Source organism: Sinocyclocheilus grahami, unplaced genomic scaffold, assembly GCF_001515645.1.
Source record: "Sinocyclocheilus grahami isolate Dianchi unplaced genomic scaffold, SAMN03320097.WGS_v1.1 scaffold152.1, whole genome shotgun sequence".
Classification (NCBI taxonomy): domain Eukaryota; kingdom Metazoa; phylum Chordata; class Actinopteri; order Cypriniformes; family Cyprinidae; genus Sinocyclocheilus; species Sinocyclocheilus grahami.
In genome coordinates, this window is record NW_015505331.1 from 1,871,723 (window position 1) to 1,897,015 (window position 25,293).

Below are 25,293 nucleotides of genomic sequence, written 5' to 3' on the forward strand. Positions count from 1 at the left end.
AAATGCTGAGTTGTTAGTAATTTTGGGAAACCACTAGCCACAGTGGATGGTGAGCAAAAAAGTTTATGTCAAGCCTTGTATACAGTGAATATTTGTATTATTGCAGTTAAAAATGTGGTGTTTACTGGAGTAAGGTGGTGGGGATGCTTGACACGTGTCAAACACTATAAAGGGGTCCACACTGCAAAAAGTTTGGGAACCACTGATCTAGTGAGTGTAAAGACATCGTTCACAGGGTTGATTTCCAGAGAAGTGATGTAACAAGGGCTTTCAGTACAGGCGACAGAGAATGACACTTCTATTAGATATGTGACAGAATGATTGACAAGTGCCTCTATACCGTCACTTTAATGAAATGTCATGTGACTCCAATGAACAGAGGAAACCTGATAGTTTGTTGTTGATATTATGGTTATCCCCATATAAACGGTGAATAACTCGAATGTTTGTGAAACCCAGCCTGACTGGTTATGAGGGCAAAATGGGTTTGGTATATTTGTGTGTGTATGTGTGTATGTGTATGTTTTAATATATTGGTATTTTTTCAACCTCAGGCATTTTTAAGTCCCAGTGTGTTGTTTTCTATTAAAGCTTGCAACTTTTTTCATTTTGTTATATAAAGAATACATTACAAGTGTCTTGGATACTTTTTACCCCCATGCCTTCATTTTTCCGCACTTTTTTTCTATCTTAAAGGGGTCATATGATGTTGCTATAAAAAACATTATTTTGTGTATTTGGTGTAATGAAATGTGTTTATGCGGTTTAAGGTTAAAAAAACACATTATTTTCCACATACTGTACATAATTGTTTCTCCTCTATGCCCCGCCTTTCTGAAACGCTTCGATTTTTACAAAGCTTGTCGGTGTGAAAAGCGAGGTGTGCTCTGATTGGCCTATCCAGTGTGTTGTGATTGGCCAAATACCTCAAGCGTGTAACGGAAATGTTATGCCCCTTGCCATATTGTGATGCCTTGTCCTGGCCGGAGCGACGAGACATTAAAACCCAATATAAACAAGGCATTTGTTGTATCCAGTGGGGACATAATTACGGATTATAATTACTTATACTGTCTTTTTACGCGTTGCATTGCATAGCGCCGCGTAAACATAAAACCATGTCTGCATATGTGATCGGAGAAATGACAAACAACAAACACTACTCTACACTGCTCAAAACCCGCGTTTGAATCGTCAGTGTCAAATTCTTTAAATATAAAAAACGTACTTCCAGTCTGTGAGTCAGAACAGCTGGCGTTGTAGTCTACTCTCGCAGGACACAGTCCTCCATAAAATGCGCTGGACACATATTTGGGTTGAACTTTTCTGGAACAGTGTTGTAAATACAACTTAACCACTGATTTCTAGTCGCGTCCTCTTTTGGAAGGCCAAACAAAGTAGTTTCGCTTTCACAACGAAACACAGCGTCACACAGGCTAGAGTGAGCAGAGGCCGCAGGCCTAGAGTGAGCAGAGGCCGGTGGCCTAGAGTGAGCGGAGGCCGGCTTGAGTGAGCGGCGCCGGCGAAGTTGATGTAGTTCCTCAGCGACCAGCATGGATCAGCTCTAGGCATGACGAAGCGGATATCATCCTCTTTTGGAAGGCCAAACAAAGTAGTTTCGCTTTCACAACGAAACACACAGCGCCTTCAGGACATGGTGGCGGCAACAACAATACTACAGCGAGAATAAAAGTTACGCCTTCTTTCTTTGCGTGAACATTTGGGCAACGTTATGCAAATCTTCCCACATCGTGACGTAGACATGTGGGGGCGTGTTAGAACAAGACGTTTTAGGTAGGCGTGGTTGACTCTTAACTTTTATAAAGAATATCTCTTTGGATTTGAGACTTTAGTCTTTGCAACTTTACAAGTCTTCTTTATGCACCAAGAGCTTGTAACACTCCAAAGAGAAAGGAAAAATTTAAATGGCATCATATGACCCCTTTAAATTGTAGAGCATTGCAGTAGCAATGCCAGTGTCATGGATTCAAGAGAATTTAATACATTAAATGTTAAAAATGTATACTTTAATATGATCTGTTAAGAAAAAAAAATCTAAAAATGTTTTAAATGTATTTTCCACCACAGAATGTCATCAAACACAATACATCTTTTGAGATGTGCACCTGTAAAAATTGACCGTGAATTTAACGGTAAAAGACTGTAAAAATGCTACAGTAAAAACCTGTTAAATGGTTAACAGTAAATTCCCCTACTATATACGGTGAAAAACTGTATTGGACATTACATGTATTGGACATAAATTTTACGGTAGTATACCATTTTTGGAAGTGAAAATGAATGGCTGCAAAATAAATAAAAAAAATGTAAAAAACCTTTGCCATCACAGAAATAGATTATGATTTAAAGGGGTCCTATTATGCTCTTTTACAAAGTCTTGATTTTGTTTTGGGGGTGTACTAGAACATGCTCTCATGCTTGGTGGTTCGAAAAACTCATTATTTTTCACATAATTTACATTATTAAAATACCTTTCTCCCCAGTCTGGCACAAAAGGCTCGATTAGTTCCGGCTTTGATGAAGGTCCGCCTTCCGAAAAACTAAATGTGTTGTGATTGGTTAGCTGTCCCAGTGCGTTGTGATTGGCGAACAGCTTAGACGGTGTTTCAGTACTGCTCCGTCTACAGGGTTGCTCCGTCTTTCAACAAAAGCTTTTGGGTGAATCCAGCACTATTCACTCATGTTGTGGAAGCTGTCCTCAGTAAAATGCGCAGCACACAATAGCAAATTGGGGTTATAATGCTCAGGAACAGAGTTAAAAAATAAATTGCAACCACTGTTTCCTGTGTATGGAACATATACACTCCCTTCAAACTGGAATCATGGTGGAATATCCGGTAATGTCCACTTCGCAGGGCACTTACAGTCAAATATAACAAACATATGAAGCAATAAGAGAAACATACTGGAATTGAGAACCCTGTTCTAGACATGCCAAAAATTTGACGCTACAGCACAGCAGCTCTTCTTCTTAGTTTTCTCTGACGCACTAACTCTGCAGCAGCACTTCTTCTTCGTCGTCTCGTCTGATGCATTCACTCAACCAAGCTTCTAACCACAACCTCGCCTCTCCCCACCCATTCGAATTTCTGTAGGCGGGAATTATTTATAATGATATTCCAATGAGCCGCTTTGTGATATCACAAAGCCCGGAAAACAAATGCTGTAGTCCAAACGAGCCGTTTGTTGTAGTTCTTGAAAATGGATTTTTAAAAAACAAAATATCTCCCTTTGGAGTGGACTTTGAGATTTGTAACTTTCTAGATCTTTTTAATGCCCAAACATACACACTACACACTGACTAAAATTAAAAAAGTGAAAAAGCATAATAGGCCCCCTTTAAAATATACTAGAATAGAACAATTTTATTTTAAATTGTAATATTAATTTACAATATTACTGTTTTTACTGTATTTTTGTATTAGCCTTGATGAGCATAAGACATTTCTTTCATTAAAAACATTAAAAATATCTTACAGCCTAAAACTTTCAAACAGTAACTGTTTTATATTGTTAGTGGACAAATTAAACAAGTAGGGGTGTAAAAAGTCCTTTAAGAGTTAATTTTCTGAAAGTCCACAGAGTCAAATTGGCCATAGACACACAAACACCCTTGTGTGTGTGTGTGTGTGCGTGCGTGCGTGCGTGCGTGCGTGCGTGTGTGTGTGTGTGTGCATGTGTGTGTGCGTGCGTGTGTGTGTGTATTAATTGGAGGAAGAACTTTAGAAGATCATTATAATGAGACGTACTGACAGAACTTTCCATTTCCATAGCAATTTAAGAATTCTTTACACAAAATTTGCTGCCTAGTTGCTTCATCTTACATTTGGCTAAAAATAATACGGTGTATCTGTATCAGTAAGAATACTCGCACTGAAAAATTTATGAATTTCATTGCATTGAAAACAAAATATCAAACCAATTGGTATTTGCACACTAATGAGACTAGATGTTTTCTTAGAACTTTTTGATTTTTGCAGTTACTTTCAACCAACTGGTCTCAAGGTCATTTTTGTGGCTGTACTATATGAAGTTTAGTTGCTCTAGGTTAAATTAACAGTGAACATGTTCCAATCTGACAACCAGATTAGTGTCCAAATGTTTTTTTTTGTATAAAATATATGTATAAAATATATAATATAATTATATCTATAGTTTCATAATTCAATATCTAAGTGACTTTTTTCCTTTTTTGTTCGAAAAGTGTCAGTTCCACTTGATTTCTTGATTTCTTTCTTTCTTTTTTTTAAATAAAGCAAAGCCATTCATATATTTTAAGTGTGACATAAGTATCCAGTTTTTGAGGCCACTATACAGTATATAAGCTGATCTGATCTATTCATATGGACCATTCAGCTTGGTTATTCTGCCTGTCATGTTCTCTGCACTGTCAAGTCTTTCCAGGTCAATGTGTGGAGATGTTTGGGAGAGGACAGCAGCCCTAGGGCTTCTCTGACAGTGTGATCAGTTCAGCAAAGAGCGTGTGACCGAAGTCAGTCTGAGCTGTGTTTATCCAGACCTCTGTCCAACTGCATTTCAGTCATTACATACATCATCATGACGAGGCTCTCAGCTGGAGGCTTAGGTCTGTCCCAAAGTCTCCTGTCTCCATTCTTTCTCTCCCTTGGCAGATGACAGAAGCTGGGTTCAAAGGAAACAGACCGGGCACAGTGGAGAGCTAGGGTGGCTGGCACAAGTATAATGGGTAGAGAGAGGGTTACGTAACACTCTCTTCCTGTGCCCAGAGGATGTGTTCTTTGCCAGCCTTACCAACAATTTCCCTCCTAAAACCCTTGTGATTGCGTTGGTCCGTGTTCCACTGTGTTATCAGTGACACGTGGTACAGTGCTTGAAATACGCTTGAACAATAAAGCTGGGAGATAGGTTTGGCAACAGTGCTGTGATGTCTTTGTGAGGACAGAATAGGAAGCTGGGCGATTTTTAGCCTTCTGAATTTGCATTTTCTTTCACCTTCAAAATGGGATGTCCCAGTTTACACTAGCAATGTTTTTTTTTATATACTGGTTTATAGTGTTTTTGGGCAGAGTTTTGTATTACATTCATCAAGTGAAAGGGTCCGCTCACCCAAAAATTAAAATGATGTAATCATTTACTCACCCTAATGTTGTTCCAGACCTTCAGTGGAACACAAAGAAGATATTTTGAAAAAAATTTTACAAAAAAAGTCAGTGGGGAACAATTTTGTTTGTACTCCATTGACTTTAAAATGATCTGTTGTGTTCCATAGAATAAAGAAAGTCATACAGCTTTGGTTGGGGAAATACTGAAATCTCAAAAATTGCTTACCAAACTCATTTAAAAACAAAAACATTTAAATAACATATTTCAAATCACCAACAAAAAAAAAACATGAACTGTCCTAAATGTTGTTTCTTGTGCTGACAGAGCATAAAAAACATATATAAGGTTGGTTCAGCCAATACACATGTGCACGTGTCTCTGGACACTGAGTGTTTTCTAACAGCAGCTGCAGTAACATGATAACTTTAGCAACTGGTTCTTTCATTTAGAAGGTGGGACATGCATTGCATGTTGCACTTTCTTCCATTCATAGTAATACGAGTGCACCATCTCGGTATACAGTCTTTTATACTAGTCCCATGTTTATTTAATAAAACATTTTTGTGAACATCCCCTTATATTTTAAACAAAACGCATTATAAAAACTACTGGCAAATAAACAGCATTCTAAGCTTGAGGAAAATTGAATTCATATCATATTGGTAGATTTTGATTTTGCCTAACAGTACTTGATTATTCTTTGACTTTAGAATCTTCGGTGTTGTAACAATGCCCTGTGCGGCAGAAGCACTGCGGGTTAGATTAAATTACAGGGTTGAAATGCGAATCAAAGCACACTGGTAGTTAGGCTGATGAGATGATTAATGAGATGATGAAAAATAAAAATGCCTATAATTTGAATCCAATATGTTGTTTTGTATATGTAATTTTAAAGTCCTCTTATTATGAATATTACAAAGCCAAATACTGTTGTGCTGATGTCTCATATTGCTATAAAACTTGTTCTTTTAATTTGGATGTAACAGTGCAATGACAGCTTTTATAGGATAGCTCTCTTGAGTGGGCTGTATTGTTCTGCTGCACTATTTAGCATTTCCAAATGCTGTACTGTAGATTCAGACCCTAAGGGCTCTTTTAAAAGATGTTAAAGCTGCAGCATAAATACATAATACTAAAGTAAAATCATGCGTCCTTTTGTATGAGTGTGTGCTTGTCAGTGCAGGGTTGGGGGAGGAATGTGTTTTTCTCTGCAATAGCAGTTTTGCTCACCCTTTATTACAGACCCCAAATTGAAACTGCATTCTCACTTTATCCTCTGAATGTGGTCAGATGAAAAACCGCAGTGCTGCGAATTGAGAGAAACATTTCTGTTGTGTGTTGATATTGGGGTTTTTTCTGCTTCCTTGCTTCTGTTTTCTGAACAGCTGCATTCCATACGACCCACTGCAATGTGATAACCTTCAAAAGCATCTCTGTTGACTCTGAAAGTGTTTCAGGGTTGAAGGAAGAAACCCAAAAATCCTGGCTAATGATATACTGCGGAAGAACAGAGGTTCGTTACGTTTGAAGGCGCGAAACTGGAGAGTGTAAGCTGTTTTCGTACTGCCCCTCATATTACAGCTGCAATACTTTTAATGCAGTATATTTAATCTCCTTTAACATTGGATTAGTGTTCTCAGGAAACAGCAACGGTAATGAGATTAAGGTTGAAGGAATGAAAGTCACTTATACCAGGGGATGGAATGAACTACACTCTTAAAAATAAAGGTGCTTCAAAAGGTTCTTCAAGCGATGCCATAGAAGAACCATTTTTGGTTCCACAAAGAACCATTCAGTCAAAGGTTCTTTAAAGAACCATCTCTTTCTTACCTTTTTATAATCTGAAGAACCTTCTTTCGCCACAAAGAACCTTTTGTGAAACAGAAAGGTTCTTCAGATGTTAAAGGTTCTTTATGGAACCATTTAGACAAAAAGGTTCTTCTATGGCATCGTGAAGCACCTTTATTTTTAAGAGTGTAAGGGGGATTGAGACTTTTTTTTCCCTTTATAATGTGGAAAAGTGAGATCTTCCCCTTTGCCTGAAATCAATGAAATCGAGGCTTCCATTAGGGGTGATAACATTGATGAAAGGATACAACAATCAATTAGTTGGTTATCATGGCAGAGTGCCTCCTTGATTAATGCTTTTTTCAGAGATTATTCTGCCTTGACCTCCGTTCAAGGTTACAAAGGACAGCTATGGATCCACACTATGACAGGCAGCTAAGGCAATGCCAGTCATGTGGTGATATATTATGTACAGGAAATCAGTGAGTAAAAATACTCCTTAAAGGGATAGTTCACCCAAAAATGCCGATACAGAGTCCCGATCCGATACTTGTATTTTAAAATCAATCCACTGAGGGAGTGACCATACATGCAGTGTCTGTCTTCTGTAGACCTCCAGCATTTCATATTTAATAATCGCTGCCGAGTGAGAACACTTCCATTCACAGAACAGAAGGTGAGAAGAAGGGGGGGGTGGCTTGTTATTACCAAGGAAACGGAGGGTGACTTTGGCAGGGAGAAAGGTAATTTCACACCTTTCACCTCCTGACATGAAAATACAGTAATACATAATACATAGAAAATACATAAATTCTGTATTCAACATGTATTTTTACACATGTATATGTCTGTACAGGTGTGTGGTAGAATGTCACTCATAGCTTTGTGTGTATGTGAGATAGGGTGACTGGGTTCACACAATAAGCACACTGTATGTGCTGTGTGTGTGCAATTTATGTTGTATTTTAAGCTTTCTGAACAAAACATAATCCTACACATACAGTACATGTAACTGTAATGCATAATCCTGCAGGTGAAAATTTATTGTGAATGGATGTTGGATGAATATTCAGGAACATGTCTTTCTTGTTTAAATTAAGTTAAGTGATGTACCTGGCAAAAAATTCAGATAGAATATGCAGTACCATCTTTGTGCAGTACCGATCACTCCGTGTACAGCAATGCTTGTAAATGACATGGCCTGTCAGTCATGTACAGTATGTCACTTTTTCAATAATTGGCTATCCCATTTTAGAGCTTGTCCAGTCGTCATATAGAGAAGCTGAGCTTCCAAGCAGAATGAGAATTTAAGAATTGGCTCCCTTTCAGTTCATGTGTGTGAATTTGAATTATCTATGTATCTGTCTATTTACAGATCTATCTGTCGTTCCATCATTCCCTCCATTTCTGTTTACATCTATAGTTCTATCTATCGAATGTTGTTTGTATCGTTTTATCTGTTGATCATTCTATTTGTCATTCTGTAGATCTATTGATCAATCGTTCTATCGTTCAGTAGTTCTGTAGTTCTGTAGTTCTTTCAGTCCATCTATCAATATAGTTCAGTCTGTCGTTCATTCTATCATTCTGTAGTTCTATTGATCAATCATTCTGTCTATCGTTCAATAGTTCAGTAGTTCTTTCAATCCTTCCATCTTTATCGTTCAGTCTGTTGTTCGTTCTGTAGTTCCATCAATCATTAAATCATTCTGTAGTTCTATTGATCGATCGATCTATACTGTATATCGTTCAGTAGTTCTGTAGTTCTTCCGTTTCATCCATCCATCCATCCATCCATCCATCAATCAGGGCTCAACGCTAAGGATTTTTTTCTATTTGCCCCGTATTTTAAAAAAAACAAAAAACATTATAACAGTTGTTGTTATCATTGTTTTAGACCCATATATCTTGTATTCTAATAAATAAGATTATGTGGCACCAAAATTTCAGATACCAGTTCAATTTTATAATTCTCTATTCCAATTTCAATACCACAGCAAAAACTAGCCTAACTGTCATGATCTCTAGCTGGAGTGCCCGATGAGCTTCGCTAGAGGGCACTCCATCCCAAACTTCTACAACTCCATCAAAAACTTAATTTCCTATAATCCTTTGCCCGAACTCATCAACACTCACTGTTTGCACCTGTGTCTCATTTATCCTGTCTGCTCACCCTATATAAGTCTGGTTTAATTTGTCATTCTTTGCGAAGTCTTGTAAGTGTTACACTGCATCTCTGAGCGGTTTGCCTGTTTATATGTATCTTGGTTTTTGGACTCTTTGCCTGTGTCCTCTGCCTTGTTGTTTAGTCGGACTGATTGCCTGTGTGTTGACCCTTGCCTGCTGTCTGATTTTGATTCTGGACTTGGCACCTGCCCACACTGCCAAAAGCACCAAAAGCTGGTTCAATGACCATGGTGTTACTGTGCTTGATTGGCCTGCAAACTCGCCTGACCTGAACCCCATAGAGAATCTATGGGGTATTGTCAAGAGGAAGATGAGAGACACCAGACCCAACAATGCAGATGACCTGAAGGCCGCTATCAAAGCAACCTGGGCTTCCATACCACCTCAGCAGTGCCACAGGCTGATTGTCTCCATGCCACGCCGCACTGATGCAGTAATTCATGCAAAAGGAGGCCCAACCAAGTATTGAGAACATGTACAGTAAATGAACATACTTTCCAGAAGGCCAACAATTCACTAAAAATGTTTTTTTATTGGTCTTATGAAGTATTCTAATTTGTTGAGATAGTGAATTGGTGGGTTTTAGTGAAATGTGAGCCAAAATCATCCCAATTAAAAGAACCAAAGACTTAAACTACTTCAGTCTGTGCGCATAGAATTTATTTAATACACAAGTTTCACAATTTGAGTTGAATTACTGAAATAAATTAACTTTTCCACAACATTCTAATTTATTGACATGCACCTGTATGTGTCATGTTCTGATTGGTAGTCTTAGTCATGCGTTTTGTTTCCATTGGTTTGTTCTTGTCATGTGACCCTCATTGTCTGATATAAGTAGCCATCATGTTCCCATAGTCTTCGTCGTGTATTGATGTTGTAACCCGCTGTCGGTGAGTCTAGTCTGTTCATGCCTCGTCAAGTCTGTTCAATCCTCGTCAAGTCAAGTCTGTGTCTCTAGTCTTCGTTTATTGTTTGGATGTTTGGATCACTGTAAATAAACTGCACTTGGGTTCTCACTTACACGCGCCTTCAGTGGATTGATCGTTACAGAATACACGACCCCTATAATGAACCCAGCAGTTTCACGCCTCCTCTGCCTTCGTCAAGGTGACAGGCCTATTGAGGACTATGTGGAGGATTTTTGTGAACTTTCTAACCGGGTGGACTTTGAAGAGCTTCGTTGCAAGATGGCTGCAACACAAGAGTCTCTTCGCAAAATGGCCGCCCTTCTAGAGTCTCGTCACGTCTCAACTGATCTTCCAGAGTCTCGTCACGACATGGCTGCCATTTCAGAGTCTGCTCACGTCCCCGGCCAAGATGGCCGCCACGCCTGAGTCGGACGCGGAGGTTGGGCGTGCATCCGCTGCAGAACCTCCTGAGGTGGTGGCGTCCGCTTTCGAACTCCCAGTCTGCCCTGTCACAACTAAGAAGGCCGTCCATGAATTCATTGCCTGTCCTGTTACAGCCATGGAGGCCGTTCATGAACTCACTGTCTGTCCTGCCATGACCAAGGAGGCCGTTCATGAACTCACAGTCTGTCGTGTCACAGCCATGGAGGCCGTTCATGAACTCGCTGTCTGTCCTTTCACGGCCAAGGAGGCCATTCACGAACTCTCTGCTTGCTCCGTCACAGTCAAGTGGTCTGTCCATGTCTCTGCTCCGCCATGGCTTCCTGCTCTGCCGTCATCACCCGGCCGCCCTGCTCTGCCTGCTCCGCCAAGGCCGCCCTGCTCTGCCTGCTCCGCCATGGCCGCCCTGCTCTGCCTGCTCCGCCATGGCCGCCCTGCTCTGCCTGCTCCGCCATGGCCGCCCTGCTCTGCCTGCTCCGCCATGGCCGCCCTGCTCTGCCTGCGCCGCCATGGCCCCCCACTCTGCCTGTTCCGCTTCATGGGCCTGGCCCTCAGTCCCTCCCCCAGTTCCACCTTCACTCCACCACCGTCCTGGACTTTTTGGGTTTTGTTTTGGGTTTTGTTTGGGCGTCTGGAGCCACCCTTAGAGGGGGGGAAATGTAATGTGGTGTTTGGGTTTTGTCTTGTTCATGTTTTCATTTCTTTTATTTTGTAATTGTTTCATGCTGTCAGTGTCATGCTTCCCTTGCCCTCATGTATCTCTGCCTTGTGTATGTGTCATGTTCTGATTGGTAGTCTTAGTCATGTGTCTTGTTCCCATTGGTTTGTTCTTGTCATGTGACCCTCATTGTCTGATATAAGTAGCCATCATGTTCCCATAGTCTTCGTCGTGTATTGATGTTGTAACCCGCTGTCGGTGAGTCAAGTCTGTTCATGCCTCGTCAAGTCTGTGTCTCTAGTCTTCGTTTATTGTTTGGATCACTGTAAATAAACTGCACTTGGGTTCTCACTTACACGCGCCTTCAGTGGATTGATCGTTACACAAATTTTTTAAAACACTTACAAATAATAAACTTTCGTGAGGACACAGCAGTGGCCCGATTGGGCCAATGACAAATCTGTCTACTGTCCCGAGTGTCTTTTATGCTGGCCCCGTGCCATTGGGCATACAGACCCTTATATTCGAGCCCTGATTCATCCATCCATCTATCCATTAATATCATTCGTTCTGTAGTTCTATAGAACAATTGTTCTATCTATTATTCTGTAGTTCTATCAATCGATCATTCTATCTGCCATTCTGGAGTTCCATCCATTGTTCTGTCTATCGTTCTATCTGTCAGTAAGGCTTATAATTCTTTAAACTTCAAGGATTTTTAAACCTCAAACTTTCAAATAAAGTGTTATCAAGGCAACATTCAAGTTTTGCCATAACAATCTTTGCTTTTCTAGTCATAAAGTACAGAGATATCATATATCATCTTCTTGATCTAAGCTCTGCATTTGACACAGTCTGCCATGCAGCAGCAAGAGTTCTCACCTCCACCAGGCGTTCTGCTCACATTACTCCTCTACTGCATGATCTTCACTGGCTGCCTGTGGCATCACGTATCCATTTCAAGATATTACTTCTAACGCTTAAGGCATTAAATGGTCTTGCGCCTCCATATCTGTCTGACCTACTGTACTCCTATTCTCCTGCCCGGTCTCTCAGATCATCTGAGCTTGGTCTTTTGTCCATTCCTCGTTTTCGGCTGTCCACTGTAGGTGGTAGGTCATTTAATGTTAATGCTCAGAAATTATGGAATTCGCAACCCCTTACACTGCATAATATACCATCTTTGTCTACATTCAAGACTCAGCTAAAAACTTATCTTTTTAATATGTATTTTGGATAATGTGGCTATATGTGGCCTTATGTGTTTGTATTGTGTATATGGGTGTGCAAATGTTTTGTTTAGCACTATGTAAAGTGACCTTGAGCTATGGAAAGGCACTATATAAATAAAACTTCTTCTTCTTCTTCTTCTTCATATGAGTTTCTCTGAATTTCAGTTCTTTTTAATTCTATTTCATTACATTTAAATTTAATTTGGACTGAATTTGGATTAAAGTGAATCACGAACAACACATCTTTTGTGATATTTTATGTACTTTTTTCGGAGTTCCCTGTAATATACAGTATATAGATTATTGACATTTCCAGCATTTTTGATAAAATTATATGGGGTGTTGCGCTTCCTATGCAGTCATAAAGCAATTGCAACTGCTGTGATATTTGGAGCACCATACATTATAACCAATAACAGTTTGGTCCAAGAAAATGGGATATAATAAAGCAAGAACTCAGTATGTGTGTTTTATAAATATAGGTCTAATTTACTCAAGGCACTGATAAGCAGGTACCAAACAACACCATATGCTGTAATCATCAATCATCTTTTCCTGCTCGGCTAAAAAATATTCTACATTTTGGTCGACTTAGGTCCCGTCATACGGCTTTGCCAATCTGTCCGCTGCTGAAAGATTAATATTTCATCTTTCTGCCAAGAAGAGAGAGCGTTTCTGACAACCTTCATCTATTGTAACACTTATCATTTTGTAGAAATGCTGTGATAATGGCAGCACAGAAGTGTAGCTGTTCTCCGTCTCCGTCTCTGTCTCTGTCTCGGATAGGCAGGGAGAATTAGGTCCTCATAGAGTCATTGCAGAGAGGCAGAATGGTCATGCCACAAGTGATTATGAGCTGGTTGAGGTGACGCATTCTGGGACTGGGGAGGCCTATGGGAAGGGGAGCCCATGCTTATTCTGCAGGTCTACAGATGGATTGTCCTCGACGTGGCTAAAACAAGCTCTGTCTCCAGGCTTTAGTCACTCAATTACTGCTTATGTGTGCCTATCGCTTTCCCTACACAGCGCACACACACTTAGTAGCTTATTTGCATTCACACACACTTGCTCATAGTCTGTAACTTCTTTTTCTTTATCTACCTTTCCCTCCATATCGTGTGACATTCTTCTATTATTGCATGAAGAGACTGCCAAGTTATGGTCATTATTTTATACAGACTAATCCTATTCTGCCAACAGGGATTTGCATTTCTCAGGAACTGGCAGGATTTTATACCAACTTATGTTAGTTAGCCTTTGTTTGATAGAGGTTTCTGGGGTTTCTCAAGTAATACAGCACTTCTTTGTGAGCCAGGAGAGCCTGTACATATGAAATCAAATGCTGATTGAATTGGCTTCAGAACATAGCTGTGGTTGTTGAACGTGAGTGCATCCATAAATAAATGTGTAGAGCTCCTTAGTGCTTTGAAATGAAACATACTCGTGTGTTATGGCCAGGCATAAAAAATAAGAACAGATTTACTTTTTTAAAGGCCTCTGTGATGCGAAATATAATCATTGGTCTATGAACAGCTACATCTAAGTCCTGACATTAACATGCTTTTTCAATGATCGTAATTAATGAAACCACATTTGGAGATGGTCCGGGATGGATTTCGAACACATTTAATGAAGGTTCTGATTTTTTTCCACACAATTTAATCAATAATATTTGATTATTTCGCTAGATTGGAATCTCATTTATCTCTGCAAAGAGAGTACTTTGATACTTTTTCTTATGTTTGCTTCACTTCTAATTGCTATTAACATCCAGTATGTAATGGATTCCTAAAAATGGAAAGCATTTTTTCTGTCAATGGATATATGGCGACGATTTGCTTTGTGTGGAGACAAGTCTGATGGAGTCGCTTTTGAATTAAGTTGTATGTGCAGTCCTGCAAAAAATTGTCCAGATACTACCCAGATGTGAAACGCATGTTAATGCTAGGTATAAAGGGATCCCATGATTGCCTGTCTGTGTTGTTTATTGTCACAGCTTTTTTAAAGAATACTAGGAAATACATTGCCTTGCGACTTTATGCTTTACGTTTTTTTTAAAGAAGGTTTATTCTGAAGCCCATCAACTTTGCACATTCTGTAAATTATCTTTGGTAAGTGATGTAACTCTGGGCAGTACCCTTCTTTTTTAACTCTGCACACATGCAATGTTTTGAAACGTCCAGATGATCACAGAACAAAGCGTTTTGGACATTCAATAAAGCTGGGTGTATTACATAGCACAGACACACACATATATCTAGATTTAGGTTTACGATTACGATTAGATTTAGTCATTTTGCAGACGCTTTTATCCGAAGCGCCTTACAATTGGGGGATACATAAAGCGATTCTTCTTAAAGAGGCAAACAGACACAAGAAGTGCTTGTAATACCAAGTTTTAGGCATTGTTCAAATAAGTACAAGCTAGAAAGAGAAGGAATAAATAAAGACAAAATACATTTTTTTTTTTTTAGGATGAAGTCAAGTATGTCAAGCTGTCACTTGAAAATTCAGCATTCCGGATAGGGGTGGGAAGCCAAGAATGGTGAACGAGAATGTTCTGGAAAGTGATTTTGAGCCTCTCTGTGATGGTACCATGAAGCGTCGCTCACTAGCAGATCTCAGACTTCTGGAGGGGATGTAGATCCGTAGTAGTGAGTGAAAGTAGGCGGGTGCTGAGCCTGTGGCTGTTCTATATGCAAGCATCAATGTCTTAAACTTGATGCGAGCCGCAACCGGTAACCAGTGCAAGGAGATGAAGAGAGGTGTAACATGAGCTCTTTTTGACCAGTCATGCCACTGCATTCTGAATCATTTGTAGAGGTTTGACTGTGCTTGATGGAAGTCCAGCCAAAAGAGCATTGCAGTAGTCCAGCCTAGAAATGACAAGGGCCTGGACAAGAAGTTGTGCAGCCTGCTCCGTATCTCTCAGGGATAGCCTGATCCCCTGCTTGTTTTCATGCCAAACTGAGCAGCTAAGCCGCAGGATGCTGAAATGGAAGAGAACAGGAGAGAACTGTCTCAGTGCCTGTCAGAGTTTATAACCCTGAGTAGATTATATAGACAGATATGCACGTGAAAGAGAGAATGTGTGTATGTTTATGTACAGTAGCCAGTTGTAAAGTCATGTTAGTGAAATATTTAATAAAATGAAAAAGAAATGGGACTTTTTCACAATAGAGGTTATATTGTGATTTTTTTTTTGACTTTTTGATTTTTGCTAGAAGGCAGTTTTAACCAGTGTATCCATGCTGGTTTTTGCTGATTAATGCTAGTTTGATGGTAGTCTGGCTGGTTGGCCAACATGGTTTAGGTGGTTGAATATGTTAATAGTCTTTACCTCTGGTTTTTGAATTCCATGTTTACAAATATGCATCTAAATTGTGAAAGTAAACTTGGAAAGCCATCAAGGGTGTTGCCATACTTAATGTAATGGAAAAGCCTTTTCATGTGCCATCTTTTTTTCCCCGGTGAAACCTTTGATCTGTTCTCTACGGAGGCTCCAAAATCCATTTACAGGTATTTCAGTGCCTGAAGAAGGTTGTTGTGATCTCATCCATCCTAAACTCAGGCCCATTAGCCGGGGAGGGATGCACATGTCAAATACAACGGCTGTACAATGTGTGTGAGAATTGTCATCTTCTATGAAATTTCATAAATGGAAAATAAGGTACAACTGAGATAAAATATTTGTACCCAATGTGCAGCATATAGTTTAGATGTTTATAGTTTTATATAACTGAAGTTAAACATGCACTATTGTTTAATAGTTTGGGGTCAGTAAGATTGTTTTAGTACTTACAAAAATGTATCCAGCAGTTATGCATTAAATTGTAAGTGACAGTGCAGACATTTACAGTGTTACAGAAGATTTATATTTCTAATAAATGCTGTACTTTTGAACTTTCTATTCACCGAAGAATCCTGAAAAAAATGTACAATGTTTCCACAAAAAAATTAAGCAACACAACTGTTTTCAACATTGATGATGATAACAAATGTTTCTTGAGCACCAAATCAGCATATTAGAATGTTTTCTGAAGGATCATGTGACACTGAAGACTGAAGTAATGATGCTGAAAATTCAGCTTTACTATTGCAGGAATAAAATGTTAAAATATATTAAAACAGAAAGCAGTTTTAGACATTTTAGAAATTGTAATAATATTTCAAAATATTACTGTTTTAATTTTAATTTTGATCAATTAAGTGCAGCTTTGGTGAGTTTTCAAAAAAATTAAAAACATTTTACTGACCCAAACATTTCGAATGATAGTATTTCTAGATTAGTTTATATTTTATGAACAGTGATTACTCAGTTATTTACTATATTGGTTAATCTAAGATGCATATGTAGCTTGCCAGTGTGTTATATATTTTTGCTAAGGAGCTTAACACTGTTACCCAGGATCACTGGCATGTTGAACTTTACCTGGAAATATAGCTCGTGTTCACAGGGGGAACGCTGTGATGCCAATTATCATCAAATTAAATTATTAATCTTACACTGCTTAACCTGAGTAGCACTCTCTATTCCCTGTCCAAAAGCACTGCTCCCTCATATATTACCATGGAGAGATCTTCTGTGATGTTATAGATGTTGCCAATACTCTATCCTGCAATGCCCCTGTATAAACAGTCTTTAACTAATCTGCAGAGGTTTTAATTAGGCTAAACAGTGGGGAAATGAAGCTCTAATCTACAGTAAATGAACTCACAGTGGAGTGCCTTTATTAAGATCCCAACACCTCAGTAGGTGTTTGGGCAGGGAATGGGGGGATACTGGAGTCAGACGTTACCAATGACAGTTGTCAGCTTTTTAGAAAATAGTAGAGCAAAACAGGTTGGATCACTTAAAGGAGACGTGCATTTTTATGTTAAAATATTATCAAAGTTCAATGTACAAAAAAATAAATAAATAAATATTAGTCATTCATTCATAGATTGATTCCCTTGAAAAATTATGTCTCTGTGGTTCTTTCAATTGAAGTTAGTATTATTTTAATAAAATTTAAGTATATAATATTTTGTTTATTTTATATTTATTTACAATAAATACATATATAAATAATGTATATTATAATTAATATGTGAATATTATATATTGCATTTTATTATATGTTTATTATTATTTATATTTGTATATATTGTTTAGTCAAACTGTATTTTCTCATCTTCACAATAATATTTCATTTATTTTGTTTAAAAAAATTATTCTGACCTGTGAAACACTTTGAGCTGCATGTATAAAAAGTGCTATACAAATAAATTCTATCAATGTACAAAACAAAACATTAGTATTCAGTAAATATATTGTTGCAGCCCATAAATTGATGTGGTAAAATAAAAGTGACAATTTTACCTCAAATGAGCAGTTTATATGTGCTCTGCTAAAAATAGCTCATACAGCACATATCTGAGGTCTCACCCTCACCACAGGCTTGTGTCCCATCAGTCTTTGAGCTCCTCAACCGGGAGGAGAAACATGATGGACAGCTTAGAGGATTCCATCTGTCTCTGACTGCTTTGCTCAGACTGACATCTTTTCACACAGGTGACAGTTGGTGTATCAGCACTGTGCTGGTGTGTTTGTGTGTGCGTTATTTCAGTAAATACAGTGGGGGTGTTATGTAAGTTCGGTAGGGCTGTTATAATTACCATATATCAGAAAAAGAAGGTGGCGGCCATTGTTAATCTCTGTTCGACTGAGCGATACTTTGATCCTCCCCCGTGTAATTTGTTGTTGGTGTTGTGTGAGATGATTGTGAGGATTTTGCTGATGCACAGAAGTGTGAGCTGATTCTGACAGGCCTTGGGGTGATGTGGGTGATGTGACAGCCTCAGAATAATCAAGATTTTCTGGGCAACAATGCTAAAGGAAAGTGTGTTTGAATGTGTCACAGTGTGTGTATGATTGTGAGAAAGGGAAACATGGATGTTCCCATCTGGATGCCACTGTTGGGAGTTTGTTATTGTAGGGGTGTCAAATTGGGTTAGCAGAACAGGATTTGAAAGGGGCGTCCCAACTGTCTTTCAGAAAGGATTAATCCTGAAGTCCTAACACATTCAACTTCAGCTAACAAGGCCACAAGCATGCATGCTTGGCCTCTAAAGTCCATAGGCTTTCAACAGAACAGAATCTGCCACTGTGAAAATTTGGATGGCAAAATTATGATGGGTAACTGACTTCTGGATTTATTTATGAAGATGAAGAAAAAGAGCAGGTAATTTCTGATGATTCAATATTTTTGTCTCAATTTAAAGTAAAAAATAGAATGTTAATAATTACAAATTATATTTTTATAATTTTAACATTTTATTTTAAAAAATACAAATTACAGTTAAAGTCATTCAAATGGTAATTTTAAAGTTATAAAAATTAGCACTAACTTTGCCATTGGCCATTTAGCTTTTGAAATGTTTGAATCTACTGTAAAATATCATACATTAAAAAAAAAATCCAATATAAAAAAGGTTTATACGTATTTTCTTTCCCAAGTAAACTTTTTTTTTTTTTTTGGCTTGATAATACTTTGAAAAGTTAATGTTATCTGATGTTACGTTTTTGTATTATTTATTTATTTCCTTTTGGCTTTTGTTGCTTACATGCCCAAAAGCTCCACTTTCCATAACATTACCTGTTGGCATAGATGCCCTATAGATGGTGAGATATTTCCAACAAGGAGCAAATCTGTTCTTTGCTTCTCAGGGGGCAAATCCTAAGGACAAATCTTAATTACACCACAAGCTTTTGGCAGCTCTCTGCTGTGACTGGAGATCCCTGCAAATCATGTCAACACTCACAAACAAGCTGAGAAAGAAAGAAAACAAGAGTATGAGAAGTTTATGAGGTCTCTTCAACTAATAATTGTTTTGAATGTGTGCTGCATTTCTTGATATCTTATATAGCTTACCTGGTGCTTTATCACATTAAAACCAAACACAGGAATACACTGGAGACTAAACTGATTATGTTCATCACACCTAAGCAGAATTACTGAGGTATCACACCTAGAGTTCACAGTTGGGTTTGATATAATTTGTCTGTTACTTCCCAAACTATTTTACTTCTCTTTTGCTTGACAGTTAATATTAGCACATTTGGCTCTGCAGTCTTCTGTTAACCTTCATGTTCTTTTGATTGCTTGTTGTTAAGATTTGGGTTTAAGAGACCCCAGTGCTGTATGTATGCAAATAATAGTAATTTTGCAATTTACCTTTATTTTTCCTTTAAATTCTTTTAATATGTTCCTCTGACTAGGGTTATTATAGTTAACTAAAACCAAAACTTCAAACTAAATTTCTTACTTTAAATAATAATAATAATTAACTGAAATAAAATAACATTTTAAATTAATTTACTGTAACTTAATGTACTAAAAAAATTCATTAAAAAACTATACATATATTTAAAAAAATAGACATATGTAAAACCTAATACAAATTACAGAAACTATAAATTAATTTGAAAATGTAGAATATAAAAAATAATTCAAAATATTAATAAAAACTATAATAGTATCTCAATCACACTAAAATAACACAACCTCTGACCCACTAAAGCAGATATTAAGATTTTAATTTTCTGTTATAGTTGGTAGGTTTGTAATATGACTGTTATATAATACAGTATTTGTGGTTTCTGTTTGTGGTCAGTTTGACATATTATATAATAATACAGTGAAACAAATAAACAGCAGATGGGCTCCTATGGTGCTATACATCACCAATGAATGAACGTTAGCATGTGAAAAATTGTTGTATCTATTAGAGATGCATGAAATATTTATGATTTTGTGATGTTGGCACATCCCTAACATGTGTTCATATTTAACTGGGTTCTCTGAAAGTCTAAAAGTAAGTAATGTAACATTCCAAATATGAAAGTTATTCATTTGGTTTATGATTAGTTCTCATAAGATTAGGATAGTTTGTGTCAATCCAATTCTTAAATGTTAAGTATGTTTTCTGAGCAATTAAAATGGCCTTAGGGTCTCTTAGACTTCAAACAGAAAAGGTTAATGCATTGCTTTTGACCAACACCAGAGCAGAGAGCTGTTCTCACAGCAGTTCTGTCAGAAAGCATTGAGTTCAGTCAGATCTACATTATCCATGTTCATGTTGGCGTAACGATGTGTGAATGTGGGTGGTCAGCGATGCAGCCTGGATTCACTGAGTCATCACATGGGGCTTTCCCTGAAAAAGCTAAATCCCAGTACCACCTCCCTCTCTCCCTTAGGCTAGCTTTTTATAAGAGTAATGGTGTACCGTAGGAAGTATGGTTGTGGGGTAAGTGCCTGTGTAACCACTTGCTGTTTTTGAGGTGCGTTCACAGATGGTGCTGCTGTTGTGTTGAATTAAAGCAAGCTATTCAAGCAAACAGTGTGTTCATTTGATAAATGCTGGACCTGTAATACCTGAATAAAAGTTCAACTTCAAAAGTTCAAAAAAAGTCTTTATTGGCATGTTTCAATTGCCAAAGCATTAATACACATGACAAAAGCACTGATGAGAATAGAAAAAGAAAACAATAATATAGATTACCAAAAAAATAAGGTGCCGATAATAAATAATAATGATAGTATATAAAAAATATTTAAAAAGAAAAACATAAACCAAGAGACCAGTTCATAAAGCTCTGATTGAACAACAACTGGTGAATAGGTAATCATGTTAAAACAGGACAAAAGTATGATAAAGCACTAGTTTCTGGTTCTGCAATGTAAAAAAAAAAAAAAGGCTGATCAAATGTGTACTTTGGTTATGTTTAGTTTGGGATTTACTGGTCTCTTAAAGGGTGATGAAACACCAAACTACTTTTTCTGAGATTTTAGCTGAGGTGTTTGTGTTGCACATCATAGAAGACAATGTTATGTTAGCAATTTTAATTGTTGGAGAAAACTGGTTCATTTTAAGCTTTTTGCAATATTTTCGTCTTCCGGGTTTAAAATCTATATAGTGTTGACGTCATAGTTTTTGATGTGGCAAAGTACTATAGTACTTCGATGACGCATCGGTGTCTCATACTTATTCTTATCCTATGAGAAGACGCTTCGCTTAATTATTCACAACAGCATGTGTGACAGACACTTCAGACAGTGAGATTGCGTACATTAACTGAGAGAAACGTTCATGGATTGAAGGTGAGCGTTTGATTTTGCTTTGTAAGAATTCAGCACAAATGTGATTCATTCACTTAGTGAGTGTAACCGGTTTTTACAGCTCCTTGATGTAAACAATCAAAAGTCTTATATAAACGCTGCAAAATAAGCCTTAAAAGTTATTAGAGGTGCAACAGCGCGTTCATATATGTTTTTGATGCAGAGTGCAAATACAAATGGATGTGCATTTATTCATGTTTTTAACTCAATTGGGGTGAAATTAAACTGTCTGAAACAAACCAAAGCTGTGTTGCCCGTCTCCCCTCTTCCCCCTCCACTCTGCACCGTGCCCACTTTTGTAGCATTTTTCAAAATTGTGGTGAGAACTAACCGGTGCTGAAAAGTGGTTTCATGGCCCTTTAAGTGGATGCAGGAAGCTGACATTTCTACTGCTAATGATTTCTGTAACTTATACCTATTTTGTTACTCCACAGGCACAGAAATCATGGATAGAAAGAGCTTTCAGCAAGAGAGAATGTGTGCACATTATTGTAAGCACCAAAGACCACCATAGGTGAGTACCACAAATTCTGCTGTAGTCTGTGCAAATGGTGCATTTTAATAACAAAAATAGCAAATTTAAACTATTTAGATGCGCCTAAATGTGTTTGTACTATTAATGAAAGAGAAATTAGAGCATCTAAAGATACAGTCACACTTGTAAAAGATGTCTTGTTTCTTTTATAGACAATTTTTAAGATGCAAAGAATTTGTTAGTTTTACTATAATTAATCTGCCACTGAAATGGAAATCTCAAAGCCTCTCTAATATTTTTGAAATCCTCAAATAATGTCTTTGTAGATCACTAGCTGACAGTTTTGACTTCTGATTTGAAGGACATTCACTTAATTTCTCACTGGTTGTCTTCTGACACAGGTGCTGTTGTGGCCGTCTAATTGGTCAACATGTTGGCCTGCCCCCCAGCATCTCATCCAATCAGAATGAGAAGTCAGAGCGTGTGCCAAAGAATGACAGCTTGTCAGAGAAGTGGTCCATCAGCAAGCACACCCAGCTCAGTCCCACTGACGCCTTTGGAACCATTGAGTTCCAGGGAGGTGGACACTCCAACAAAGCAATGGTAGACCTATTCAGTCTCTTGTTAACAACGGTTTGATGTTCAAAGTGATGATAACTCTACAAAATATTACATAAGTAAGATAAAATATTCATGAACCTTTTAGAATTAAATTCCTTTTGTGAGGCAGTTATTACTGTCTGTAGATCCCGCCAGCTTTGAAGTATTATCCATTTTACTGCCGCAAAGTGATGTACAGTATTTAAGAGGATATTCAATAAGACAGTGTAGGATGGGACAATTTTATTAATTGGGAATTTATTGAATAATGATAAGTGGACATTGCATACCAGAGATTTGGCTGTAATACTTTAACACTACCCTAAGGGCATCAGTGGTTTAAGTGGAACAGAAAGTCTTACTACATTTTGATTTGATTCCAAAGCCTGTTCCAGAGAAAAGCTTTTTTGTCCTTTTGAAACACCAAGTAAGTTTTGATTTCATGTTGACCTTTTTAATCACATTTATAAATGATAGTTCAGTCTTGCTGGCTGTGTTCAAGTACAGCTTGAATCCTGAAATATTCCACAATGATAATAATAAGAAATGTTTCTTGAGCAACAAATCAGCATATTAAATAATATCTGAACAATCATTTGACACTGAAGACTGGAGTAATGGCTGCAGAAAATTCTGTGCCTGCAATCACAGGAATAAATTACATTTTTAAATATAATAAAATAGGAAACAGTTGTTTTAAATTGTAATAATATTTCATAATATTAATGTTTTATTGTATTTTTGGTGAAATAAATGCAGCCTTGTTAAGCATAAAAGACTTCTTTCAAAAACATTAAAGCATCTTTCAGACTCAGATTCCAACTTTTGAATGATATTGTAACATCTTAGATGTACTCTTAAAGATCGTCTCAAGATTATTTTACTTTTATGTTTTGTCAGTATGTACGAGTGTCTTACGACACTAAGCCAGACTTACTGCTGCATCTGATGACAAAGGAGTGGCAGCTGGAGCTTCCCAAACTGCTCATCTCTGTTCATGGAGGACTTCAGAACTTTGAGCTGCAGCCCAAACTCAAGCAAGTCTTCGGCAAGGGTCTCATCAAGGCGGCCATGACCACTGGGGCCTGGATCTTCACTGGAGGAGTCAATACTGGTCTGTACAAGAGTATGCATGTATCTTTCAGTTTAATTAAGATTCTGATTAAATTACTATTATTAAGATTCTGAGCAATGCTAGTCAAAATGATAGGCCTGATACTATCTAAACTTCTACAGAAGATCATGTGTAACTCTGTGCTCTCAATGTCCTTGATGCATTGTGTGATAGCTCTCACACTGAGAATCGGTTATCTCTTCCATTCTACTCCCTTCTGCCACCCCAGGAGTCATAAGACATGTTGGTGATGCTCTAAAAGACCACGCTTCCAAATCGAGAGGGAAGATCTGTACTATCGGTATTGCACCCTGGGGGATTGTGGAGAACCAGGAAGACCTGGTGGGCAAAGATGTAAGTGACTCGACTATATAGCTAAATTGAATAACTAGGCTCTTTTAGTATAGTTTGTTTTTCTAAATAACCAATAAGACCTTGTTTGGCTCAAGTCAGGGCAGATTTCACGAAATGTGCTTTCGTTAAATAATGATATATTAAAATTGATATATACATTGGATCCATTATTTACGAGAGTGAATCTCCAGATCACTACGGAATGATTTTCATGTTGTCTCTGCATGTATACTGTGTCATGTAGAAATCTATAAATAATTAATATGTGAGCCACTACATATATCTACTCAGTTTCACCTCAGCTTGTCTGTGTGTCTCTGGGGACTGGTGCACAACTGAGACACAGAGATAGAATTATTCTTTATTTATAACCACTGATTTCTATCCCCCCTCGTTCATACAAGATTTTGGTTCTGTCTCTCTCTCTTCCAAGACCCCACTCACCCCCACCCCTCTCTATTCTGGTCTGGTCTGGTGAAAGTTTTAAAGATGATGTTGTGGCATTTCTATTACTAGGTTGCTGATCAAATAAGCAAATATGTGGCACTGATCACATGACTCCTTGTACAGACAATCTGATGTTCTTCTTCTATTCTGCCCCTTATAATATTTGTATATACATATGTGCAAAATTGGAAATGCAAAACATGTACTGCATGCATATGGGCTCAATTCGAAGCAAGGTGTCAAAATCATATTCGCGGGAAGTGTCCAACTGTGATCTGCTCCATCCCAGGACCTCCTAGTTCAACATAAATACTTACACAAATTACTATGTAATGGAACCAAACGGTTCTTGGTCAGCAACTTGGAATAATTTCCAAACTGTTTTTAAATAGGAATTACATTAACTCTGGTGTTCATCAGTAGGTAATTTGGGAATATTTTAGTGGTGGTGGCAGAAAAACACAGACATTTCCAATTTGGAGAGCAATAAAACCACTGAAAAACTCATCTAAATGTTAAAATTACCTTACATCCACATGTGCAACAATTCCCAAGGCTAAAATAGGGCTCAAAATACATTCTCTGACTTTCTCAAACACACGTATAAGGATAAATAAAGTCTTAAATATAATTATGATCTGATGTTTTCATTTATCTCTATGGATTTAGCACAATTTAAACAACATGGAACCAGATTGGGACACCTAATAGAAAATGAATACACTCTCTGCTGGGGGGAGAGTGTGAAAGGGATGAACACCGAGCAAGGAGCCACTAAATGATCAGAACGCATGGCAACCTTCCACGCAAGAACTATGTTTT

General features: G+C 37.8%; 1 protein-coding gene across 1 annotated transcript in view; it reads left to right on the forward strand.

Moving 5' to 3' along the window:
• The window catches only part of LOC107592321 (transient receptor potential cation channel subfamily M member 3-like), a 107,716-nt gene that overhangs the window by 25,115 nt on the left and 57,308 nt on the right, over positions 1–25,293 (forward strand). The window contains exons 2-5 of the mRNA XM_016281802.1: positions 21,916–21,995; positions 22,358–22,559; positions 23,457–23,670; positions 23,900–24,024. Of these exons, the coding sequence (XP_016137288.1) occupies positions 21,916–21,995; positions 22,358–22,559; positions 23,457–23,670; positions 23,900–24,024 (621 nt within the window). The remainder of the gene's footprint in view (positions 1–21,915; positions 21,996–22,357; positions 22,560–23,456; positions 23,671–23,899; positions 24,025–25,293) is intronic.